Source organism: Coptis chinensis, chromosome 7, assembly GCF_015680905.1.
Source record: "Coptis chinensis isolate HL-2020 chromosome 7, ASM1568090v1, whole genome shotgun sequence".
Taxonomy (NCBI): Eukaryota; Viridiplantae; Streptophyta; class Magnoliopsida; order Ranunculales; family Ranunculaceae; genus Coptis; species Coptis chinensis.
In genome coordinates this window covers 60,240,528-60,260,071 of record NC_141462.1, presented here as the reverse complement: position 1 = coordinate 60,260,071, position 19,544 = coordinate 60,240,528, and the positions used below count along the sequence as shown (strand labels likewise).

General features: G+C 42.4%; 1 protein-coding gene across 1 annotated transcript; it reads right to left on the bottom strand.

Annotated features, from left to right (window-relative positions):
* Positions 1 to 6,697: 6,697 nt before the first annotated feature.
* On the bottom strand, positions 6,698 to 7,216 carry LOC147488209 (uncharacterized). The gene has a single exon (XM_086574303.1). It carries the CDS (start codon positions 7,214 to 7,216, stop codon positions 6,698 to 6,700), a length of 519 nt encoding a protein of 172 aa, XP_086430429.1.
* Between the last annotated feature and the right edge of the window lie 12,328 nt (positions 7,217 to 19,544).

Sequence of the window (19,544 nt, the reverse complement as noted above, 5' to 3'; positions counted from 1 at the left end):
TACACCTTTTAACAATATGGGGACCAAATTTTTTTTCCTGACAATTTGGGAACCAAACTGTTTGATTTTTGCAATGTAGGAACTTCCGTTAAATTTCTCTAACACCGTTTCTAATTTGTATTTTTTTTTTCAACATTGCAAATTATAAAATTTATATTAATTTTTTTCAACATTACAAATTAATTTATATTAATTTTTTTTCAACATTACAAATTAATTTTCATTTGTATTAATTTATAAAATGAAAATTAATATAAATTATAAATGGTGTTAGAGAAATTTGACGGAAATTCCTACATTACAAAAATCAAACAGTTTAGTCCTCAAACTGTCAAGAAAATAAGTTTGGTCTCCATATTGTCAAAACGTATAAAGTTTGATACCTTTTTAGTCGTTTTTTCTTTGAGAAACTAAATCATGTTTACTGTACTTGCACGCTTCAATCCTATTTATAGATCGGGATCTGGTTCGACAAGTTACCATCTTTACAAAATTGAGGACTTACGTCTAGTACTATATGGCCTCTAATTGTGTTCATCGTGGATGTCATTAATACAAAAAGTTGCTTATTGATATAAAATCGTATGCTTCTATTAAAAAGCATTTTTTGGGGACACGTTGCGCTCATTACTCACTCAACTCCCTAATTTTGTGGGGCTACAAGGGTGTCAGATGCTTCACAAGGACAAGGTAATACATTTTTCAAACTCACTGAGAGCACTGAACACAAGGAAAAGTTAATAGTTACCTCAGACTCACAGAGAGCGCAGTGAACATACTAAGAAACTGTAAAGTTTATATTTGGTTTTACCTTACAGATTCAAAAAAGTAAAGGAGATGATATTTAAATATGGTATTGACCGAGTTTGTATGGACAAACTGCCTACGTATCAAGTTTTTTATCTGGGGGGACTTGAATCAGGTCAGACATAGTTTCTCATTCTCTTTATATAGGCAAAATGCTCGCGTCTCATACTCTCATGCTTCAGGTCAGATCCAGTGATTCATGTCACTTATGAGCCATGAAGGCGAGTTATGAAGAATCAATGAGCTGCGTGCCTGAAGCTGCGGTCTTGATGACTGCCATAAAGGCTTACGTTACGAGCCGTTGTGGAGTGAGAAGAGTGAGTGCTTGGGAGGTCGCTTTGCGGTGAGATCGTCTACTCAACTCGAGTCGCTTTGAAGCGAGCTCGTAGGCCAAGTATGTGAGATCGGTTGGTGGTGATTAGGGCTGGCAATGGGTCGGATAAGAACCGATACCCGATCCGGTCCGAACCAATAAAAGCGGGTCTGGGATAAGTAGTTAGCATATTGGACCGGTTTTGGGTCTTGAAAATCAGAACCAGACTTGGTTCTAGATTAAGTATGTACCGAACCGTTATGCGCCTGATCCGATTAAAATTTTTAGTCTTATTCTTTCTAATTTTCCTCCACTATATATTTCTATTACCTTATGCAACATTGCAATATTTAAAGTTCAAAAATAAGATATGCAAAATACATATGTAATATTGTAGTGACCCTATATCTCTCTCTCTCACTCAATCTCTCTTTTTCTTCTTTCTCTCTCTCCTTCTCACTATTCTCTCCTCTTGTCTAACCCTAGCGGCCTCCCCTTTTCTCATCCCACCTCTTCTTTATATATACCTCTCCTCCCCTTCTAGGCCGTCCATCTGTCGCATCATCGCATGGCTCTCCTTCATATCGTACGTATGCCACGTCGCGGTCTAGGGTTCCGCGGTACTGATCTCGTACTTGCCCCCTTTCCCCTCTTATGTTGCGTCCTATCCACTGCACCGCTGACCTAATCCAACTTCCAACACTATGCCACTACAAATGCCCCTTCCCGACTCCGCGGTCCTGTTAATGAATCCGGGGTCGAGAACTTTCCTGGATACTCTCTTTTCACTATGCACGTTTCCCTTTCCTCGATTTGTGTGTGTGATAGGACTGCACTCATCACGTGCGTTTTCAGCTGCCCCTCGTACCTCGCGCTTCCATGTGTCTCAATCTGGTTGGCGGTCTACCCGACTCCTTGAATTCTCCAATGTCCATAATTACCTCTTTGCCCTCCCTTTGTTTAAACTTCATTTTTCTCCCTCTTTTTCATTTTATTCCGCCCCTTCATCTTCTCTTTTCCACTGCTCCTCCATTTTTGCTCTCTTTCTATCTGTTTCCGGCTTGCGTGCGCTCCTTCGGTCTTCCAGCGGTTCCTTCCCCTCACTGGCTCTCTACTCAAGCATAAACACTCTCTTTTTGGTTCTCGTCGGTACGTTTTCTAGGCCTTGCTTATTTTTGTTCAAGCTAAATAGTAAATTCTTTCCATTCTCTACATCTGTCTCTCTATTTTTCCAATGTCAAGCTCTAATTCCGGCGATTCTTCCACTTCCCATTCACCCCAAGTAGCGTCTCCGCCTCCCTCTGCCCCTACAGCGGCCCCCTCCACCTCCGACCACCCAGCCTCGTTAATTCCTCCACCCTCACATTGCCGCCGCTCTAATTTAGACGCCATTAGGGCTGCTTATGGCATCCCATCCAACATAACTCTAGAGCACGTGCCATCCATCACACACTACCTGCACTTAGTTCCCCGTCGCCCCAGTCACCTTGTGGTCACAATGGGTCAAATTGTTGTCGGTCTACGGTTGCCCCTCACTCTCTTGGATGTCGAGGGGTGCAATCACTTCAACATCCCCCCTTCCAAGGCATAAGAAACTTTTGGAGGACTATGTATGCCGCGAATGCATACAATAGAACTGGCGAGCCCAAAATCACCAGCCGAGACATCTTCTCCAACTACTTCCTTAAGAAAAGCACTAAAGACGTCGGCGTGGGATACCAGTCTTTTTGTGTACGCCCTCAGAAGCTACCCCTCTTGCTCCGCATTACATCCTCAGACAAAGTGTGGCACCATTACCCTTTATATGTATCAAGACAATTTCTGTCCGCGGACCTTCCTTCTGATTTACATCTTAACCACCTTGCCTTCATCCCCCGCGATAAGTAACCTTGTTTTTCTCTTCTTCCTTATTGCATTGTTACCATTATGCTCTAACTCGCTGCTTTTCCCTGTGTTGTAGGTTGGCGATCGGACTCCAAATCCCAATTCTACTCCGGCATATCTTGTCCCATTTCCCAAAGACTCCGTGACCTCAGTCCCACTCAAGCCAGTCACCTCGGCATCCACCCTACCACCGCCACCCCGTTGTTGCAAATTTCCTGTCTACAAACCTTCCATGGCTTCTCAGCTCCCTTTTACCGCCCTCCCCCTCCAAAAGAGCGAAAACCCAGAGCCTCCCCGCCTACCCAAAAAAGATCCCACCTTTCGTCATCCCACCGCCATCGTCCTCGCACCTCCTCTCAATCCATAAGATCTTAGGACTCTCCCGCCACCTCCGCACCCAAAGACATCCCCTCATACTGCTCTATTTCCAACTGGGACGACCAGTATACTTCTCCTCACTCCCCCACTGACGACATGGACGTCCATAAACAAAAACTTTTTGACAGTGACTCTGAGGACGATGAGGTGACTAAGATTTCCCCAACCGAGGCAGTGGCTTCTACCGAAATGCCCCTGTCCAAGTGATAACGGACCTTAGCCTCTGACGGGTCAGTCCCTGTAGTTCCGTGGACTTCCGAATCTGAAGCACCTGCCCCCCTCCCATCGTCACTTCCACCCGCAGTCTCTTCTCCATGCGCCCGCTAACCTGGCAAAGAACCGATTCCACTAGCAGCTCTGGTTTCTGAATCGGCCTCTACGGAAGACTTCTGCCCTATCTTCAACGTGCGCAACCGCCGAGTATCTACAGCTAACTCTGCCTTAGACAATGTGGCAGTAGCCTCCTCCCTGTTTTACAACTCCCATCTGCCTAGGGACATCGCCTACGCCGATGGGGGTTCATTTGACACCCACCGCACCTCTTTTTATACTAACTGAGCACGGGTAAGCCCCTCTCTCTCTCTCTCTCTCTCTCTCTCTCTCTCTCTCTCTCTCTCTCTCTTCTTTTATTTATTTATTTATTTACCTCTCTATTTCTGTTTCTAGGTAAGCTTGGACATTTCCTTCATGATCCGTGGTCTTCTCAGCACCAAGAACAAGTTGGCTGCCTTGGAGAAAGAGGTCAACGGCCCTTCCAGTCTGAAGGCGCATATGTGCCTTCAATCTGAGCTAGCCCCCTGCTAACTTAGCCAAACTCAAGGCCCAGGACGAACTGCAGTCCGTTGAATCTTCACACCAACACTATATGGATACTATCAACAACCGTCTGAGTCGCCAACGGGAAATGCTCCTTGAACAACATCAGGTCACCCTATCTGCTTTAGCCCAGCAACACCAAGCTGCCATTGACACCCTCTCTCAAGAACAGAAAGATGCTACCGCCGCCCTACTTCAACAACATCAGGATGACATGGCTATTCTTCACGAACACTTCAAGCTTCTTGCTGATAAAAGGGTAACCAAGAAAATCCAGGAAGAGCTTGCCCGCCTCACCCAAGAAGGACGGCTCCTGCCCGAAAAGCCCTGCACCCCAGCTGCGGGCCCCTCCAGAGATGCCCAGGAAGAAGTGGCTACCACCGATAACCTTCCCCGCTCTCCAGTGTATGAAGAGATTTCCAACCCTACCGCGGCTACCGATGAGACCCTTGCCAAGACACTGGAGAACGTTGTTGCCGCACACACCACTGCACCTTCTGAAAAAGCCTCTGATGTCCTACCTGCCGCCGACTCTCCCTCCAAGAAGCGCTAAAAATACTCTATGTTTTCCGCACCTTTTGTAATAAGTCATTTTATCCCATCTAGGCCACTAATGGCAGTACAATTGTTGTGTTTATGTTTGAATATTAATCTCTTTCATGTGTGATGTTTGATTTTGCTTAGCATATCTATCATCTCTCCCCCTGTGGTTTGGTCTCTTTACCTTACTCCGATGTAACTCTTGCCCTGTCTTTTTCTCGATGTTTGGAAGCTAGCCTCCATGCTCCTCGACTAGTTCCTTGCATTAGTGATGGGCTCATTCCTCTCGTTGTTTTTATGATGGTTGAGTATATCTGCAAATGACTCCAACTCCCCTTTAACTCTCTCCATGTTTGGGCCTCATGCCCCCCCCCCCCCGTGGTGCTAGTATCCCTACTCCGCAAAGGGCTCGCCTCGCTCCGCAGACTCTATCCTTTTATCAGTGAAGGGCTCCTCCCCTCCGCTGCCTCTCTCCGCATTGGGACTTCGTGTCCCCTATGCGATTTGCACCGCTCCCCCGCAGAGGGCTCATCCCACTCCGCGGTTCTGCAATCTCAGTAAGTCCCTTGAAGCAACTCATCTTGCCTCGGGCTCATCTCTAGCCTCGCATGAGCGAAGGGCTCATCCCCTCCGCTGTCTCTCTCCATCCTTGGGCTCCATGCCCCACGTGCTATTTGCGCCTTTATCCCACTCTGCGGGTTTCATAGTTTTTGAAAAACCATTGGGGACTCTCCGCGGTCTCGTTAGTATTTCACGTCTCGTAGTTATTTTGGACTCCTACCTCTATAAATGATGATTTCTTCTCAAAAGTGTTGTTGCATTATATATTTACATACAGCGCCAAATTCAGGCAATAGATTTCCATTACATTCAAGTGTGAATTTTTTTTAATATTCTCACATTCCACGGCTTCTCTATCAGTTTGCATTCCTGTGTCCGCAACCTGTAGGTGCCCGCCCCTCCAATATCCACCATCGTGTAAGGTCCCTCCCAGACTTTCCATCCTTCTCTTTCCTGGTGCTAGGTGTCACTCAGCGGAGCACCGGTCGCCTATGTGGAACTGCCTTGGCTTGACCCTCCTGTTGTACTATTTTTGCAACCTCTGGTGGTACTCCTCCAGCCTTATACAGGCAATGTCTCTTCTTTCCTCTGCTAGATTCAGATCTGCTGCTAAGATTCTCCAGTTTGAACCCTCCTCCACGACCTTTGTTCGCGTTGTAGCTGCCACCATCTCCGACGGGATCACGACCTCCACCCCATAAGCCAATGAAAATGGGGTCTCTTGGGTGGATGACCGAGGTGTGGTCCGGTAGGCCCATAATACATGACTAAGCTCGTCGGCCCACGCCCCCTTCTTATCCTCCAACTTCCTCTTTAAGTTGTTCATGATGGTCTTGTTAGAGGACTCTGCCTGTCCGTTGCCTTCGGGGTTGTAAGGGGCCAAGAACCCCTGTCTTACTTTGTAGGTTTGCAAGAACCTGGCCACCTTTGCTCCTGTAAACTGAGTTCCATTTCTGCTATGATGGCGTACGACAACCCAAACCTGCAGATAATATTCTCCCATAAAAACTTGATGACTTGCGCTTCCTTCACCTGCTGCAGGGGTACGGCTTCAATCTATTTTGTGAAATAATCCATGGCCGCGAGCATGAACCTCCTTTTACCACTGGCCATAGGCAGCGGTCCCACTATATCCATTGCCCACATAGCAAAAGGCCACGAACTTGAGACATTGTGAAGGGGTTCAGCAGGGGCGAATATCAACTATGCAAATCTCTGACATTTGTCACATCTCTTAGCAAATTCCACAGCATCCCTCTTTATGTGGGGCCAGAAATACCCCTGTGTCAGTAGCCGATGTGCCGTCGTTCTCCCCACTGAATGGCTCCCGCAATCCCCTTCATGTAGTTCTGCCAACACCTCCTAGGATAGTCGCGGACCTAAACATTTTAGAAGTGGTCAACTGAAGTTTTTCCGATATAACTCTCCTTCCAATAGAACGTATCTCTGAGAAGTCTGCTCCCATCTCCTTCTTTCCTTTTTATCTGTGACTTCCTTTCTTGCCAAAAAGTCTTTAATAGGCTCCATCCAACCCTCACTCTCTTCCGCGACCTGACAAATCTCCATCTCATCCTCAGTGCTCGGTTTCTCCAACCTTTCCACGTGTATTGTTCTCTCCTCTGACCCAAGAATTGCAGCCGCTACATATGATAGGGCATCGGCGTGTCTGTTCTCTCCCCGGCCCAAATGAAGGAAACAGAGTTTTGTGAATTTCTCGGCTCGTTTACGCACCACATCCAAATATCTTGCCATCCTAGGGCATCGAGCGGCGAACCCCCCATTAACTTGACACACCACTAAGTTTGAGTCAGAATAGATTGTCAGCTCCTTCACTCCAAAATCCTCGGCCATTCTCAAACCTGCGATTACCGCTTCGTACTCTACCTCATTGTTGGATGCCGTGAACCCGAGTTTCATGGTTTGCTATATTCTGCTATTATCAGGTGTAACCAACACGACTCCTATGCCGCTGCATGCATCGGTAGCCGATCCATCCGCGAATACCCTCCACCCATTCCTTTTATCCCATGGGTCTAGAAGGTCTGGCTCACTCTCCCGTTCCGGTTCCATAATCATTTCCTCTCCCCACGTGGGATCCTCTCATGGGAAAACTCGCCAGAAACTCAGCCCACGCTGCGCCTTCTCCGCGGTTCTTATCTGATACTGTATCTCATAGGAACTCATCATCACTGCCCACTTCAACATTCTACCAGATTTTTCAATTCTCAGTGCTTGTCTCATAGGCAAATTCGTTACCACCACCACCACATGTGCTTCAAAGTAGGGTTTCAGTTTTAGGGTTGAAAAAACTAATGGCAAGGCATACCTCCCGATCTTACTATATCGCGTCTCTGCATCTAACAGAGTCTTGCTCTGAAAATATACCGGCTTCTCCGCCTTGTCAACCACCCGAACTAGAACCGAGCTGACTGCATACTCTGTGGCCCCCAAGTACAAATACAACTTCTCCCCGGTCTCGGGCCGCGACAGCAAAAGCGCTTTGCCCAAATATTTTTTCAATTCCTGGAATGCCTCCTCACACTCCGCGGTCCATACAAAATCCGGTGTGCTCCTCAACAGTCGATACAGTGGTCTGCACTTATCAGACGACTTGGAAATGAATCTATTCAGAGCCACAACCCTTCCTGCTAACCGCTGTACTTCCTTCACGCTCCGTGGAGATGGCATCTCTACCAGGGACCTTATCTGCTCGGGGTTAGCCTCGATTCCCCTATAAGTAACGATGTACCCCAAAACTTTCCCCAGAGTCACCCGAAAGTACACTTCTCAGGGTTCAGTTTCAAGTTGTACTTACGTAGTATCCCAAAGGTTTCTCGCAACCCCTCGATATGTTCCTCTTCTGACATACTTTTCTCCACCATGTCGTCTATATACATCTCAATTCCCTTCCGAATCTTGCTTTCGAACATTTTCTCACCCAACCGTTGGAAGGTTACCCCTGCATTTTTCAAACCAAACGGCATCCTCGTATAGCAGTAAGTTCCGCCATCCACCACAAACGAGGTCTTCTCCTGATCGGGCCCATACATCGCGACCTGATTATAACCCATCGACGCGTCCATGAAGGAAAAAATCTTGAACCCAGCCGTCCTGTCTACCAACTTATCTACTCGTGACATGGGATAGCTGTCCTTTGGACACTCTTGATTTACATCAGTAAAGTCTATGCACATATGCACTTTCCCATTCTTTTTTGGTACCGCGACAATATTAGATAACCAGTCTGTGAACTCTACCTCTCGGATTATTCCCGCCCCTTTCAATCTTGCGACCTCTTCCCGGATCTTTTGGTCTAATGCTGCGCATCTTTTGCCTCACGGGTTTGGCGTTCTCTTTCATGTGCAAGTGATGACATGTGAACTCGGGATCCAATCTAGTAACATTCTCTATTGTCCAAGCGAAGACGTCTTTATTGTCTGACAAGAACTGTATCAACTTACCCCTCCACTCCTCGGGCAAACTAGATCCTATCGATGTGAACTTCTCCTCTTCCCCTATCCCAATATTCACCATCTCTATCTCGTCAAACGTCTTTGGATCCGTCGCTGTCTCACCCTCCCCCTCGCCCGAGGTGCACTGTAATTGCTATGTGAGCCTCTTCCTAGGATTGGAAGCCTCTCCTTCTGATCCGCCGATCAACCGCTTCACGGTTCCCCGATGACTATTTTTTGCAATAACCTGATCACCGTAGACCTCATACATGCCAGTAGGGGTGGGAAATTGTATTACCTGATAATACGTTGATGGGACCGCCTTCATCTCGTGAATCCACCGCCTTCCCAAGATTGCATTGTATTACGAAGCCGAATCTACCACCATGAAATGGGCAAAAACTGTCACCGGCCCAGTTGTCACGGGCAGTAAGAGTTCCCCCATGGGCTCTGTCATACTTCCGTTAAATCCATACAAATTAGTTCGCGAAGGACGCAGCTGCTTAGGATCAACTCCCATTTCCTCCAAGGCACCTCTGAACAACAGATCTACCGCACTCCCACAATCAATCAACACCCTTTTCACCATGTAATTCCCCATTGCCACTATAATGACCAATGCGTCTTCATGTGGTGAGTCCACTGCTCGTAGGTCCGCGTTGCTAAACACGATTCTATCTTTTTCTGCCGCTGCCACCACTCACTGCCGAGGCCTATCCGTTCTCTCATTAATCTGTTGGATGCTCGCGGCCTGCCGTATCTTGTCTCTATGAGCGTTATGACTCATAACCTCCCCACTGTAAATCACGTTGATGGTTCCCAGTATCTTTCCCTGCGGCAGCATGCGCTCCTCATCCTGACCATCTCTCACAAATTCTCCCATCCTCCCTTTTTCCACCATTATATGAACCAACCATTTTAGAGCGTAACAATCATTCGTCTCATGATTCCTTACACTACAACCAAACAGCACTTTTGTGACGGCTAGGAGGCGTCAGAATTATATTTTGTGACGCCTACAAGGCGTTGGAATTTAGGCGTCTGTGTTGGTGTCAAAAATATTTGTGACGCCAAACTGCCGTCACAATTGACATATTTACTGACGCCTGTACGCTATCACTAAATATGCATTACTAACGCCTGTACGCCGTCACTAAATGTGCATTACTAACGCCTCTACGCCGTCACTAAATTTGCATTACTGATGCCTCTACGCCATCAGTAATTATAAATTTGTTTTTTTTAAATGCTTACTGACGCCACAAATTATTATTTTTTTTTTTTTAAAAAAAATATTTGTTTTTGGTTTCCATCCTAATATTTATATTTCCACCCCACGAAATCGCTTTTGCATAAATACAACCACATAAACCCCAAACACATAATATAATTAAGACTTTACAAGCAATTATACACAAAGAAAATCTTAGTAATAACCATCACCAAAATTTGACTAAGTATATATATCACTTAATGAATAACATGTAAATTAAAAGATATAGATGTATGGATATAGCAAAATCTACCAACATACTATTTCAATATAATTCCTATACAACAACTCAAGATCACATCTTAAGAAGCAAGAGCATGGGGTCCTTGACGATTCTCCTGGCGGTCTCGCTCTAAAACATACACACCCTGGACCAAGCTAGCAGCTAGAGATCTTCGGTGATATTCATTTTTCCTTCATAAAAAGAAAAAAATTCATTTCAACTAGACCTTAGTCAACACAAGCTAAGGAACCACTAAAACAAGCTATTGACTAGTCAATATACACAATTTTATTTCACTAACCGTGCAGTCTCCTTGACGATTCTCCTGGCGGTCTCGCTTCTAAAACATACACCACGGACCAAGCCGGGCACTCACTCTGATCTTCGGCGATGTTCATTTTTCCTTTATAAAAAGAAAAAAAATTATTTCAACTAGACCTTAGTCAATACAAGCTAAGGAACCACTAAAACAAACTATTGACTAGTCAATATACACAAATTTCACTAACCGTGTAGTCGTAACATAATATGCTCGCCATATGCATGATTTCACAAAAAAATGAAATTTACTAGCATTTAGATCATTAAGAGTAGAACCTTTTCAGCATTCCTAAACCTCGCCTTCCAACCACAAGAGAATCAAGCTTCAAGTCATCAACTGCATCACAAAAGTTTATCCCTCGGTGAAAACACTTGTAGATACTTTCTAGCTGGGAAAGTAATGACATACCTTTCTATATTCGGTCTCGGACAGCCCAGCGGTTCATTTCTCTTCCTTAAGATTTGTGACTCAATCTCTTTCAAATTCTCGAGGTATCCTCAAAGGATTTTGCACAAAGAAGCCTCAATGGTATAGCTAGCGACCTTGAAAAAATTGTCCCTAAAGAAAATTTAGATAGAAATTAATAAAATGTCCAATATACTAGTACGGAACACGAAGCTAATTAAATAGAAGGGAAATAGTTTAGACCATAGACGGCAAAAATATGTGAATGCCGTGTTTTAGTTCGGAGACTTCACACAGTTGAAGACTTTCCAACCTTTTAAAAAGCAAAGACTTGGTCATTTCCATAGCAGGTACAGAGGTAATGCAAAAAAAAAAATCCCAGAATTCTAAAAAGAACATGGCACTATAAAAGAGCTTCACAAAATGTTCTATCCAATACATTTAAAAGACTTGAGAACCTCACCTTTGGATCTTCATCACTTTCCACATTAGCATCCACCTACTTTGCAGCTTTCCTAATTGTCCCTCCCAATGAAACACCAGGTGTCGCTGAGTGCCTCTTTCGCACCTTCTCCTGTGACTAGAGCATACAAAAGAAAAGGAAGATTCAACTTTAAAGTATAGTTGAAAATACCATGTGGGGGGCGGAAAGAAAATTAGCATTTACATCAGAAAATCAGTAAGTTTTGGTACTTTTTAAAGGAATATTGTCGAACTATTAAGTATATTTCAGTCCTGATTTTCCGAAAAACAAAAACTTAGAAGTTTCCCGTGAAATTGCACGACTGACATGATTAGCAATCAAAAGCAGAAGAAAGTATAGATACCTGGCAGAGAATCAGGCTTTGGCAGCAAAGGATAATTCTCTTCAACAAATTTTATCAACAGCTCACGAGGACCATAAATGAAATCATCCAGTTCAAGATCCTGCTTCAAAACCAGTGAAAATGTAAACCAACGAAACAAGTAGCAGCAGGCACGCCGCGCAAAGAATAACAGCAAGCAGGCACGCGCGCATCGCAGCAGCGGCGGATCGCGAGCTCGACCATTATTCCAAACTTGACCCTTCCCCATAATCCTCATTTATGAAGAATAACTCCTTATACTAGATTGTTTATATTTAAAATAAAACTAGGCAAAACAATAACAAACACAAAATGAAGTGACTTTTCACTTGTAATATGACATAGATATAAAGCTAGCGTAGTTAAACTCTGTACCACCTAACCCAACATCTACATGGTAATGTAAAGGATTAAAACACAAAAGCCGAATAACACATAGTATGAGGCTAACTAAGTCTATTTACAATACATATGGATAATTCTATTTACAATACACGCCAAGTTTAATTCGATCTACGTTAACTAACTGAGAAAAAGAACCGTACTCACATCAATTCATTAAGCGATAAAAAACAATATTCAAATCTCCTAGGCCGTAAGGAGAGCATTTGGACAGCCAAAATCTTGGCCTATAGTCTTATATCATGTAGGAAATACCCTCTAGAAAATACAAGAGGTAAAATGTTCCCTTAATAACTTGGGCAACTTCAAATGTTCAACTGATAATCAAAATTGGGTGAAAACAATATATCTAATCAAGTGTATTTTGGGTGCTTTCATGCAAAGTTTATACAGTAAATAAAACATCAGGCAGCACAGATGTAGTTGATCCCTCCGATCCATGTAGGATGTGAAAGAAAACACGCTCAAAAAGGATAAAGAAAAAAAACACATGAGTTATAAGAAGAAAGTATTTTTTGAAAAAAGAAGCTTTTAGAACAAAATCTTATGAAATCTCAAAATATACAGAAAACTTATCTCCTTGAGAATGCTTTCAAGCACAATCAACATAGACATGGTATGATCCCTCAAGCAACACCTTTGTTCATGATGGCTCAAAACTCCAAATTTATGAGTATGAGCTAATGAATATCATCGACTATGGATCATGTGCAAGAAGACACCCTCAAGTATATTAAAAATGAGAAAGTTCAGAAGTTACAGGAACAAATTCTTATGATCCACGAGTAAAACTTCTGTGAACACGATCTCAAGTACAATCTACAAAGGCATAAGATTAGACACAACTTTGAAGCCCAATTTACAATTTCATTATAAAGGTAGACCACAATTCAGCACTACCAACAACACATAGATTAGACACGTGCATAACTCTCAACATGCTCGTGATTAGCCCCCATATAAAGAAGCGATAAACTAATTTCAGGTTCTTGGGTATCAAATATAAAAGCGTGATTAGAACTTATGAAAAATACAGAATGAGGAAACAGAGAAAAAAAAATCCGCACTCGAGAACTCACTTATATAGCTTTACTAATTAACTGTTAAGGCAATCTGCGTCATCGGTAATAAAGCAACGTAAACTTAAACGCCTACAACTAGGGGTAACATAAATAATGAATAAGGTGTCTCTAGACTGATCATTTAAAAAAAAATATGTTGCTAATCTAATGCCCTAAGAATTACCTTTTGTTGTTGTTGTTGTTTCCCCTTAGCTCACTCACTTGTCTCTTCTAGTGGCAGATCCTCCAATTCTGTGCTAGAATCCAACTATAGTAGAACTCCTGTTTTGATGCATAAACAAGAACGTGTGTGCAAGGACTTCCATTATTAGATCATGTCAAACCTTGTTGGAAGGGAAATCGTGTAAAATAGTGGATGTTCATTGTAAGTCTAACTTGGAAACCAGCTATTATAAACAAACTCATTCACCAAGAAAATTATAAACCCTAGAAAACGAAATCAAGAATTGCAAACCCAAAAACCCAAATCGCAAAAAAAAAACTAATATTTATAAAAACTGATCTTAAAATATTGGAAAGATGGTACCTTTGTCATAAGATGAAGATTTTGAGATGAACAAACTACCTCTTTTAGTTCATTTTCATCGAAATTTGGAGTAGATAAACCGAAAACGGAGTGGAATTCGAATTCATTGAGAAAAGTGGAGAAGAAGATTGAGAAAAGTGGGAAGGGGTTTCTCTTCGCTGTGTTGAGAAGAAAAAGAGTCGAGAATAAATTGCAAAGATTGGATTTTGACGCCTGTTCCTGTTGCACCTGCCAAACACGTGCTCTGGATCTTTATTAAAGTGATGCCTCCTTGCCGTCACTAAGTTTTCAACAAATTTCATAAATAAAGTAAAACTAATTTTTAGATTTATTGTGACGCCAAACAACAATCCTGACGGCACTTTGATGTCACACATTTTCTGACGCCTATTTGGCGTCACAAATTAGGAAAAGCCCCTGTCACAAAAAAACTGTTATGGTGTAGTGTTATCTGATGATATGCACAGAAGGGCTTCTCCGGTATCTCCATTGGCGTGGTTCGTAGTCCCTCATACCAGGGAAGATTCTTTATTAAGGGTAAGATCTCATTGAGCAGTTTGTTCAGTGGAGTCTGTTCCATCTCGCAATATGGCTTTCTCTCCCTGTACTCTCTTCAGCTTCCCTCTGCTCGCGCTCCGTACTCACGGTATCTCCCACTTTCTTTTTCCAATGTCCCCACTTTCTGGCGTTATCAATCCTTCTCTAAAGACAACACGGCCTTCCTCGTCCTCTTGGAATCCTTCTGCATAGAATCTTCATATCTTATATACTTCTCCACTCGTGGATACAGTTCATGTAGTGTCGCGATCTCATTCTTGGCCACGGATTGGTGCACCCCTGTCCCCAGGCGCAAGCCTCTCTCAAAGACTTTCACCGCTGTCCTCTCATCCAGATTTTCAACTTTCAATGTCTCTGCTTTGAACCGACATAGAAACTCCCTAATTGATTCTGCAGATCTTTGTCGCACATTGAATAGAGCCGCGATGTCCACCACCAGCTTTTTCTGATGTATGAAGTGATCTATGAACGCCTGCTCCAAGTCCTGGAAATTCTTGATGCTCCCCGCTGGCAATCTGTAATACCAGTCCGACGCCCCTCCTTTAAGACTAGCCGGGAACATCATACATCGCAGACTGTCATACCGAGCCTCTTGCCAGAGTGGCATCTGCTGCCGAAAATGATGAATGTGGTCTGTTGGATCCCCTTTGCCGACATACCTCTCGAACCTCGATTGGGCAAACCGCTTTAGAACCTCTGAAGCCCATATGTCATCTGCAAGCGGGTTGCGATTCAACCCAGCCACCACTTGACTGGCCGCTCCCCCGCGCTCCTTCATCTGTAGCCGGTTCGCCTCCCTATCATTATCTATCATTTCTTGGACTTGCTCTGTCAACCCCGCTACCGGGTTTTCTACTAGATTCGGTTCGGGCACTTCCTCATCTTCAGATCCCTCATTTTCGGATCCCTTGCTTAACTCTTCTCCGACCTCCTCTCTCATCCTCTCAATCTCCTCTCGCATCAGGCGTGATTCTTCCGCTGCTCGCCCTTCTTCTAGTTCTTATCCCTCCTCAATCACCGCTTCCGGCGTCGGCTCATGAACCCTAACCTTCTTTGGCCTACCCACTGCTCTCTTCGGTGTCATTTCTAAGTTGCTTTTCTCTAGTCCCCATAGACGGCGCCAAATGTAGTGACCCTATATCTCTCTCTCTCACTCAATCTCTCTTTTTTTCTTTCTCTCTCCTCTTTTCTTACCCTAGCGGCCTCCCCTTTTCTCATCCCACCTCTTCTTTATATATACCTCTCCTCCCCTTCTAGGTCGTCCATCTGTCGCATCATCACATGGCTCTCCTTCATACCGTACGTATGCCACGTCGCGGTCTAGGGTTCCGCGGTACTGATCTCGTACTTCCCCTCTTTTCCCTCTTATGTTGCGTCCTATCCACTGCACCGCTGACCTAGTCCAACTTCTAACACTATGCCACTACAAATATTACAATATTTTGTTACATAATAAAAAATGGTTTCTATCTAAAGGAAAATCCTCCCTTACAAATTTGGATTTCAAATCATTCATTATGCCTTTTGGATTTGTGTACCTTGTTTTTGTGTTTAGCAAAAACAAACTATTTAATATTTATATAACGAAAATTAGGATCCAATTATAAAAAAAACTCGGTTCACCGGGTTGAAATTGAGCTTATTGGTTCGGAACGGATCGGATCCGGAATTTAAAAAAAAAACAAAAACAAAAACAAAAAAAAGTTTTCAGTTCGGTTCTAGTTCTCTAACTCAAATAACCGTTCGGGTCCAGTTCGGTTCTGGGTTTGTATTGTTGAAAAGCGGATCGGTTTTGGATTTGCATATATCCAGACCGATCCAACCCATTGCTAGCCCTAGTTAGAAGCTTCAAAAAAGAAAAGAAAAAGAAATGAAAGAAAAGATTCAAAAATCAAAATCTCCCAAAAGTTCGGAGTCGATTTCAAAAGAAACAAAAGCAAAGTTAGAACTCCTAAAATTCAAAATCATATGGAGTCACAAAGCCAAAGAGCTAAAAGAATGAATCACAATTTCGGAAGCAAAAAACAAAACAAGGTTCTTATCTAGTTACAAATATCTTGAAGACTCAATTTCTCAACTTATCAGAGTTTGTTTTCCCTTCCTATTTATTTATAAACCACTATCTTAGCCCCGTAATTCCTAATAAAAGATCTATAGCTCAACTAGGAATAGGATGGTGTGATAGTAAGTGGATAGTGTGATTAATCGACCCCGATTTTCTTGGACGTCATTCGAGTATGTGAGGAATATAAAGTGCCTTCTGCACTTGAGAAATTGAAACTTGAGTGAATCTATCAGAGAGTTGTGATTGCAACACACCCCTGTGAGAACCCAGCTTAACGACGCTCTCCAAAAGTTTCAAAAACGACTCTGCTTTTGCATTTCACCGCTCATGTTTTGTACGTTTATCTTTAGATGATTAAACTACTTTATATATATTATTCTGAGTTCAAATGAGCTTTTCTTTAGTCCTCGCTAATGAGATGTATAAACCTCTGAGAATAAATAAGGAAACGAGACCCTTTGTACTAAATAGAAGAAGCTTGTGAGTACCTTCTCTGAAAAACTCTCACGAGGCTTAAACTCGTCCACTAGGGAAGTCCTAGTAGTTTAAGGCCTTGTTGCATATGGCCAATGCAATCGCACTCCGCAAAATGATACTAGTATAATAAATCACACATTTGTGATCTTAGTTTTTTTTTTCTCTCATCTTTGCTTGAGGACAAACAAAATGCTGTTTGGGGGTAGTTGATCAGTCCCCAAATGTGCATTTTATTACCTTTACATTACTTCAATTATGTCTTTCTTATGTTTAATGAACAGACAACTTATAGTTTTTGCTACTGTTTGCAGGATACAGGACATTTAGGACGCATATTCTTAATACGTGCATTTTAGCGCAAAAAGGATTGTTATTTACGCTGCTTTGGAAGATTCCAGCTTAGGAGCAAAAGTGTCAGAAAGTCAAAGTCAACTGTCAAAGTTAAAGACTCAAGGCTGAAAGCTACTAACTCATGGACCTAAAGCCAAAATCAAGACTTCAATTGTATGGGCTTAGGTCAAAAGCCCATAAGGTTGTTTTTAGAAGGAAGGGCATAAATGTAAATAGTGTCCTATACATATAAACCAAAGTTGTAGAGAAAGAACATTACCTTAGAGCTAATCTTTGGTCATTAGGAGTAGATTAAATGTTTTAATTTAATTTTTTATTTCCTTGTTTTCCATTTTTATGTTCTTCAAGCTTTAGTGTTTTCAATACAAGTTCTTAATCCTTCAATACAAGTTCTTAGTCCTTTCAATACAAGTTTTTCATCCTCTCTTATATACAAGTTTTCTCTACTTATCTCATATTGCTTTAATCCCACAAACACAAGTCATACTCATTTGACAAGTTCAAATGAGTATAACTTTGTGAGTAAGATAATCACCAAACTAATTTCATTCCATATTTCTCTATTTGAATGTGTTAAGATTTCAACAAGTTTAAGATAAGAACTAGTGTTTCCACCATTAAAACTTAGGAACAAAAGAGTAAGAGAGACTAGAAAATAGCAGAAAGAGTTCTTTCTATCCATCCAACCATTCCTCCCACAAAAAGAATTAAAGATGAACAACAACCCTCACACCACTATTCAATCCTCTTCAGAAGGGCATAATCATGATTTAGTTGATCCTTCACTTGCATATACATTAAGGTCCTATCGAAAAATAGATCTGTCACAGGCTATTCTCATCCGTAAGATGTATCATGTTGGTATAAAAGGGCGTCAAGTCATGCATTACTTAAGAGGGGAAGTTGGTGGGGCTCAAAATCTGAATTTTTTGAAGTCGGATTCTGATAACTATATGATGAGAGCTCGGACTGAAATTCTTAAGAAAGGTGATGGCCAATGTCTTCTTGAATATTTTATGAGATATGGGGTTGCTTTTGGGCTGATGCTAAGTCCATACGTGACTATTCTTTCTTTGGGGATGTAGTGTGCTTTGACACTACATACAACACAAATGAATACAACATGAAATATGCTCCATTAATTGGAGTAAACAATCACAACCAAACTATCCATTTTGGATGTGCGTTGCTTGTACAAGAAACAACATATTCATTTGCATGGTTGTTTAAAACTTTTGCGAAAGCAATGGGGGGAACTCATCCCCGGGTAATTTTCACAGATCAAGCTATTGCGATTGGTAATGCTATTGAGGATGTGTTCCCAAATACTCATCACAGACTCTGTTTGTGGCATATAAACCGAAACGCCCAAAATCAGTCTTCTCATGTAGATCCAGAATTCACGGAACTTCCTAGTGATTTTAGGCGTTGCATGTATGAGCCTGAGTCCGTTGATGAATTTGAGTCACTGTGGGAAGCACTACTTGAAAAGTATCAGCTTGGGGAGAATGAATGGTTACATTCTATGTATAAACTTCGAAAGAAATGAGTGCTAGTATATGGTCGGGATCAGTTTTGTGCAGGAATGACAACCACACAAAGGAGTGAAAGCATTAATTTCTTCTTCAAACAATATTTTAAAAGAAATATGATTCTTCACGAGTTGGTGGAACAATATAACGTGGCCATGGCTGATTGACTTGAGGAAGAAAATATTGAAAATAAAAGATCAAGGCATTCAATAGCCAACTTGTATACTAAATGGGATGTTGAACATGAAGCATCTAAGATATATACAAAAAAGGTCTTTGATATGTTTCAAAAAGAAGTGATTGACATGATGAATATGAAGTTGACTCCTAAAAGTGATGATGGAACAGCATGCTCATACATTGTCTCAAGGCTAGGAAAAAGCAATAGGGGGCTTTCTCTTACATATGTCCCTTCAGAAAAATTGGTGAGTTATAGCTGTAAAAATTTGAGTTAAGTGGATATTTGTGTGCTCATTCCTTGAAACTGTTTAGAGAATTGGAATTTTCCAGCCTACCACCCCATTATTATTTGAAGAGGTGGAGTATGGATGCTACAAATAAAAGGTATTGTTTATGATTCCCATGGAGATGTAATTGTGGTTGACTTAGACCCGATGTCAACTGCCCGATATATATAGTGAGATGTCCCATATCGCACAGGCTATTGTCTCAAAGGCTTCTTTGTCTCCTGAGTTGTCCTCTTCAACTACAGCAGAGTTAATTAATGCAAAT

Excerpts from the sequence above, each read along its gene's own strand:
- LOC147488209 (XM_086574303.1), bottom strand. The coding sequence starts at position 7,216 with ATGAAACTCGGGTTCACGGCATCCAACAATGAGGTAGAGTACGAAGCG.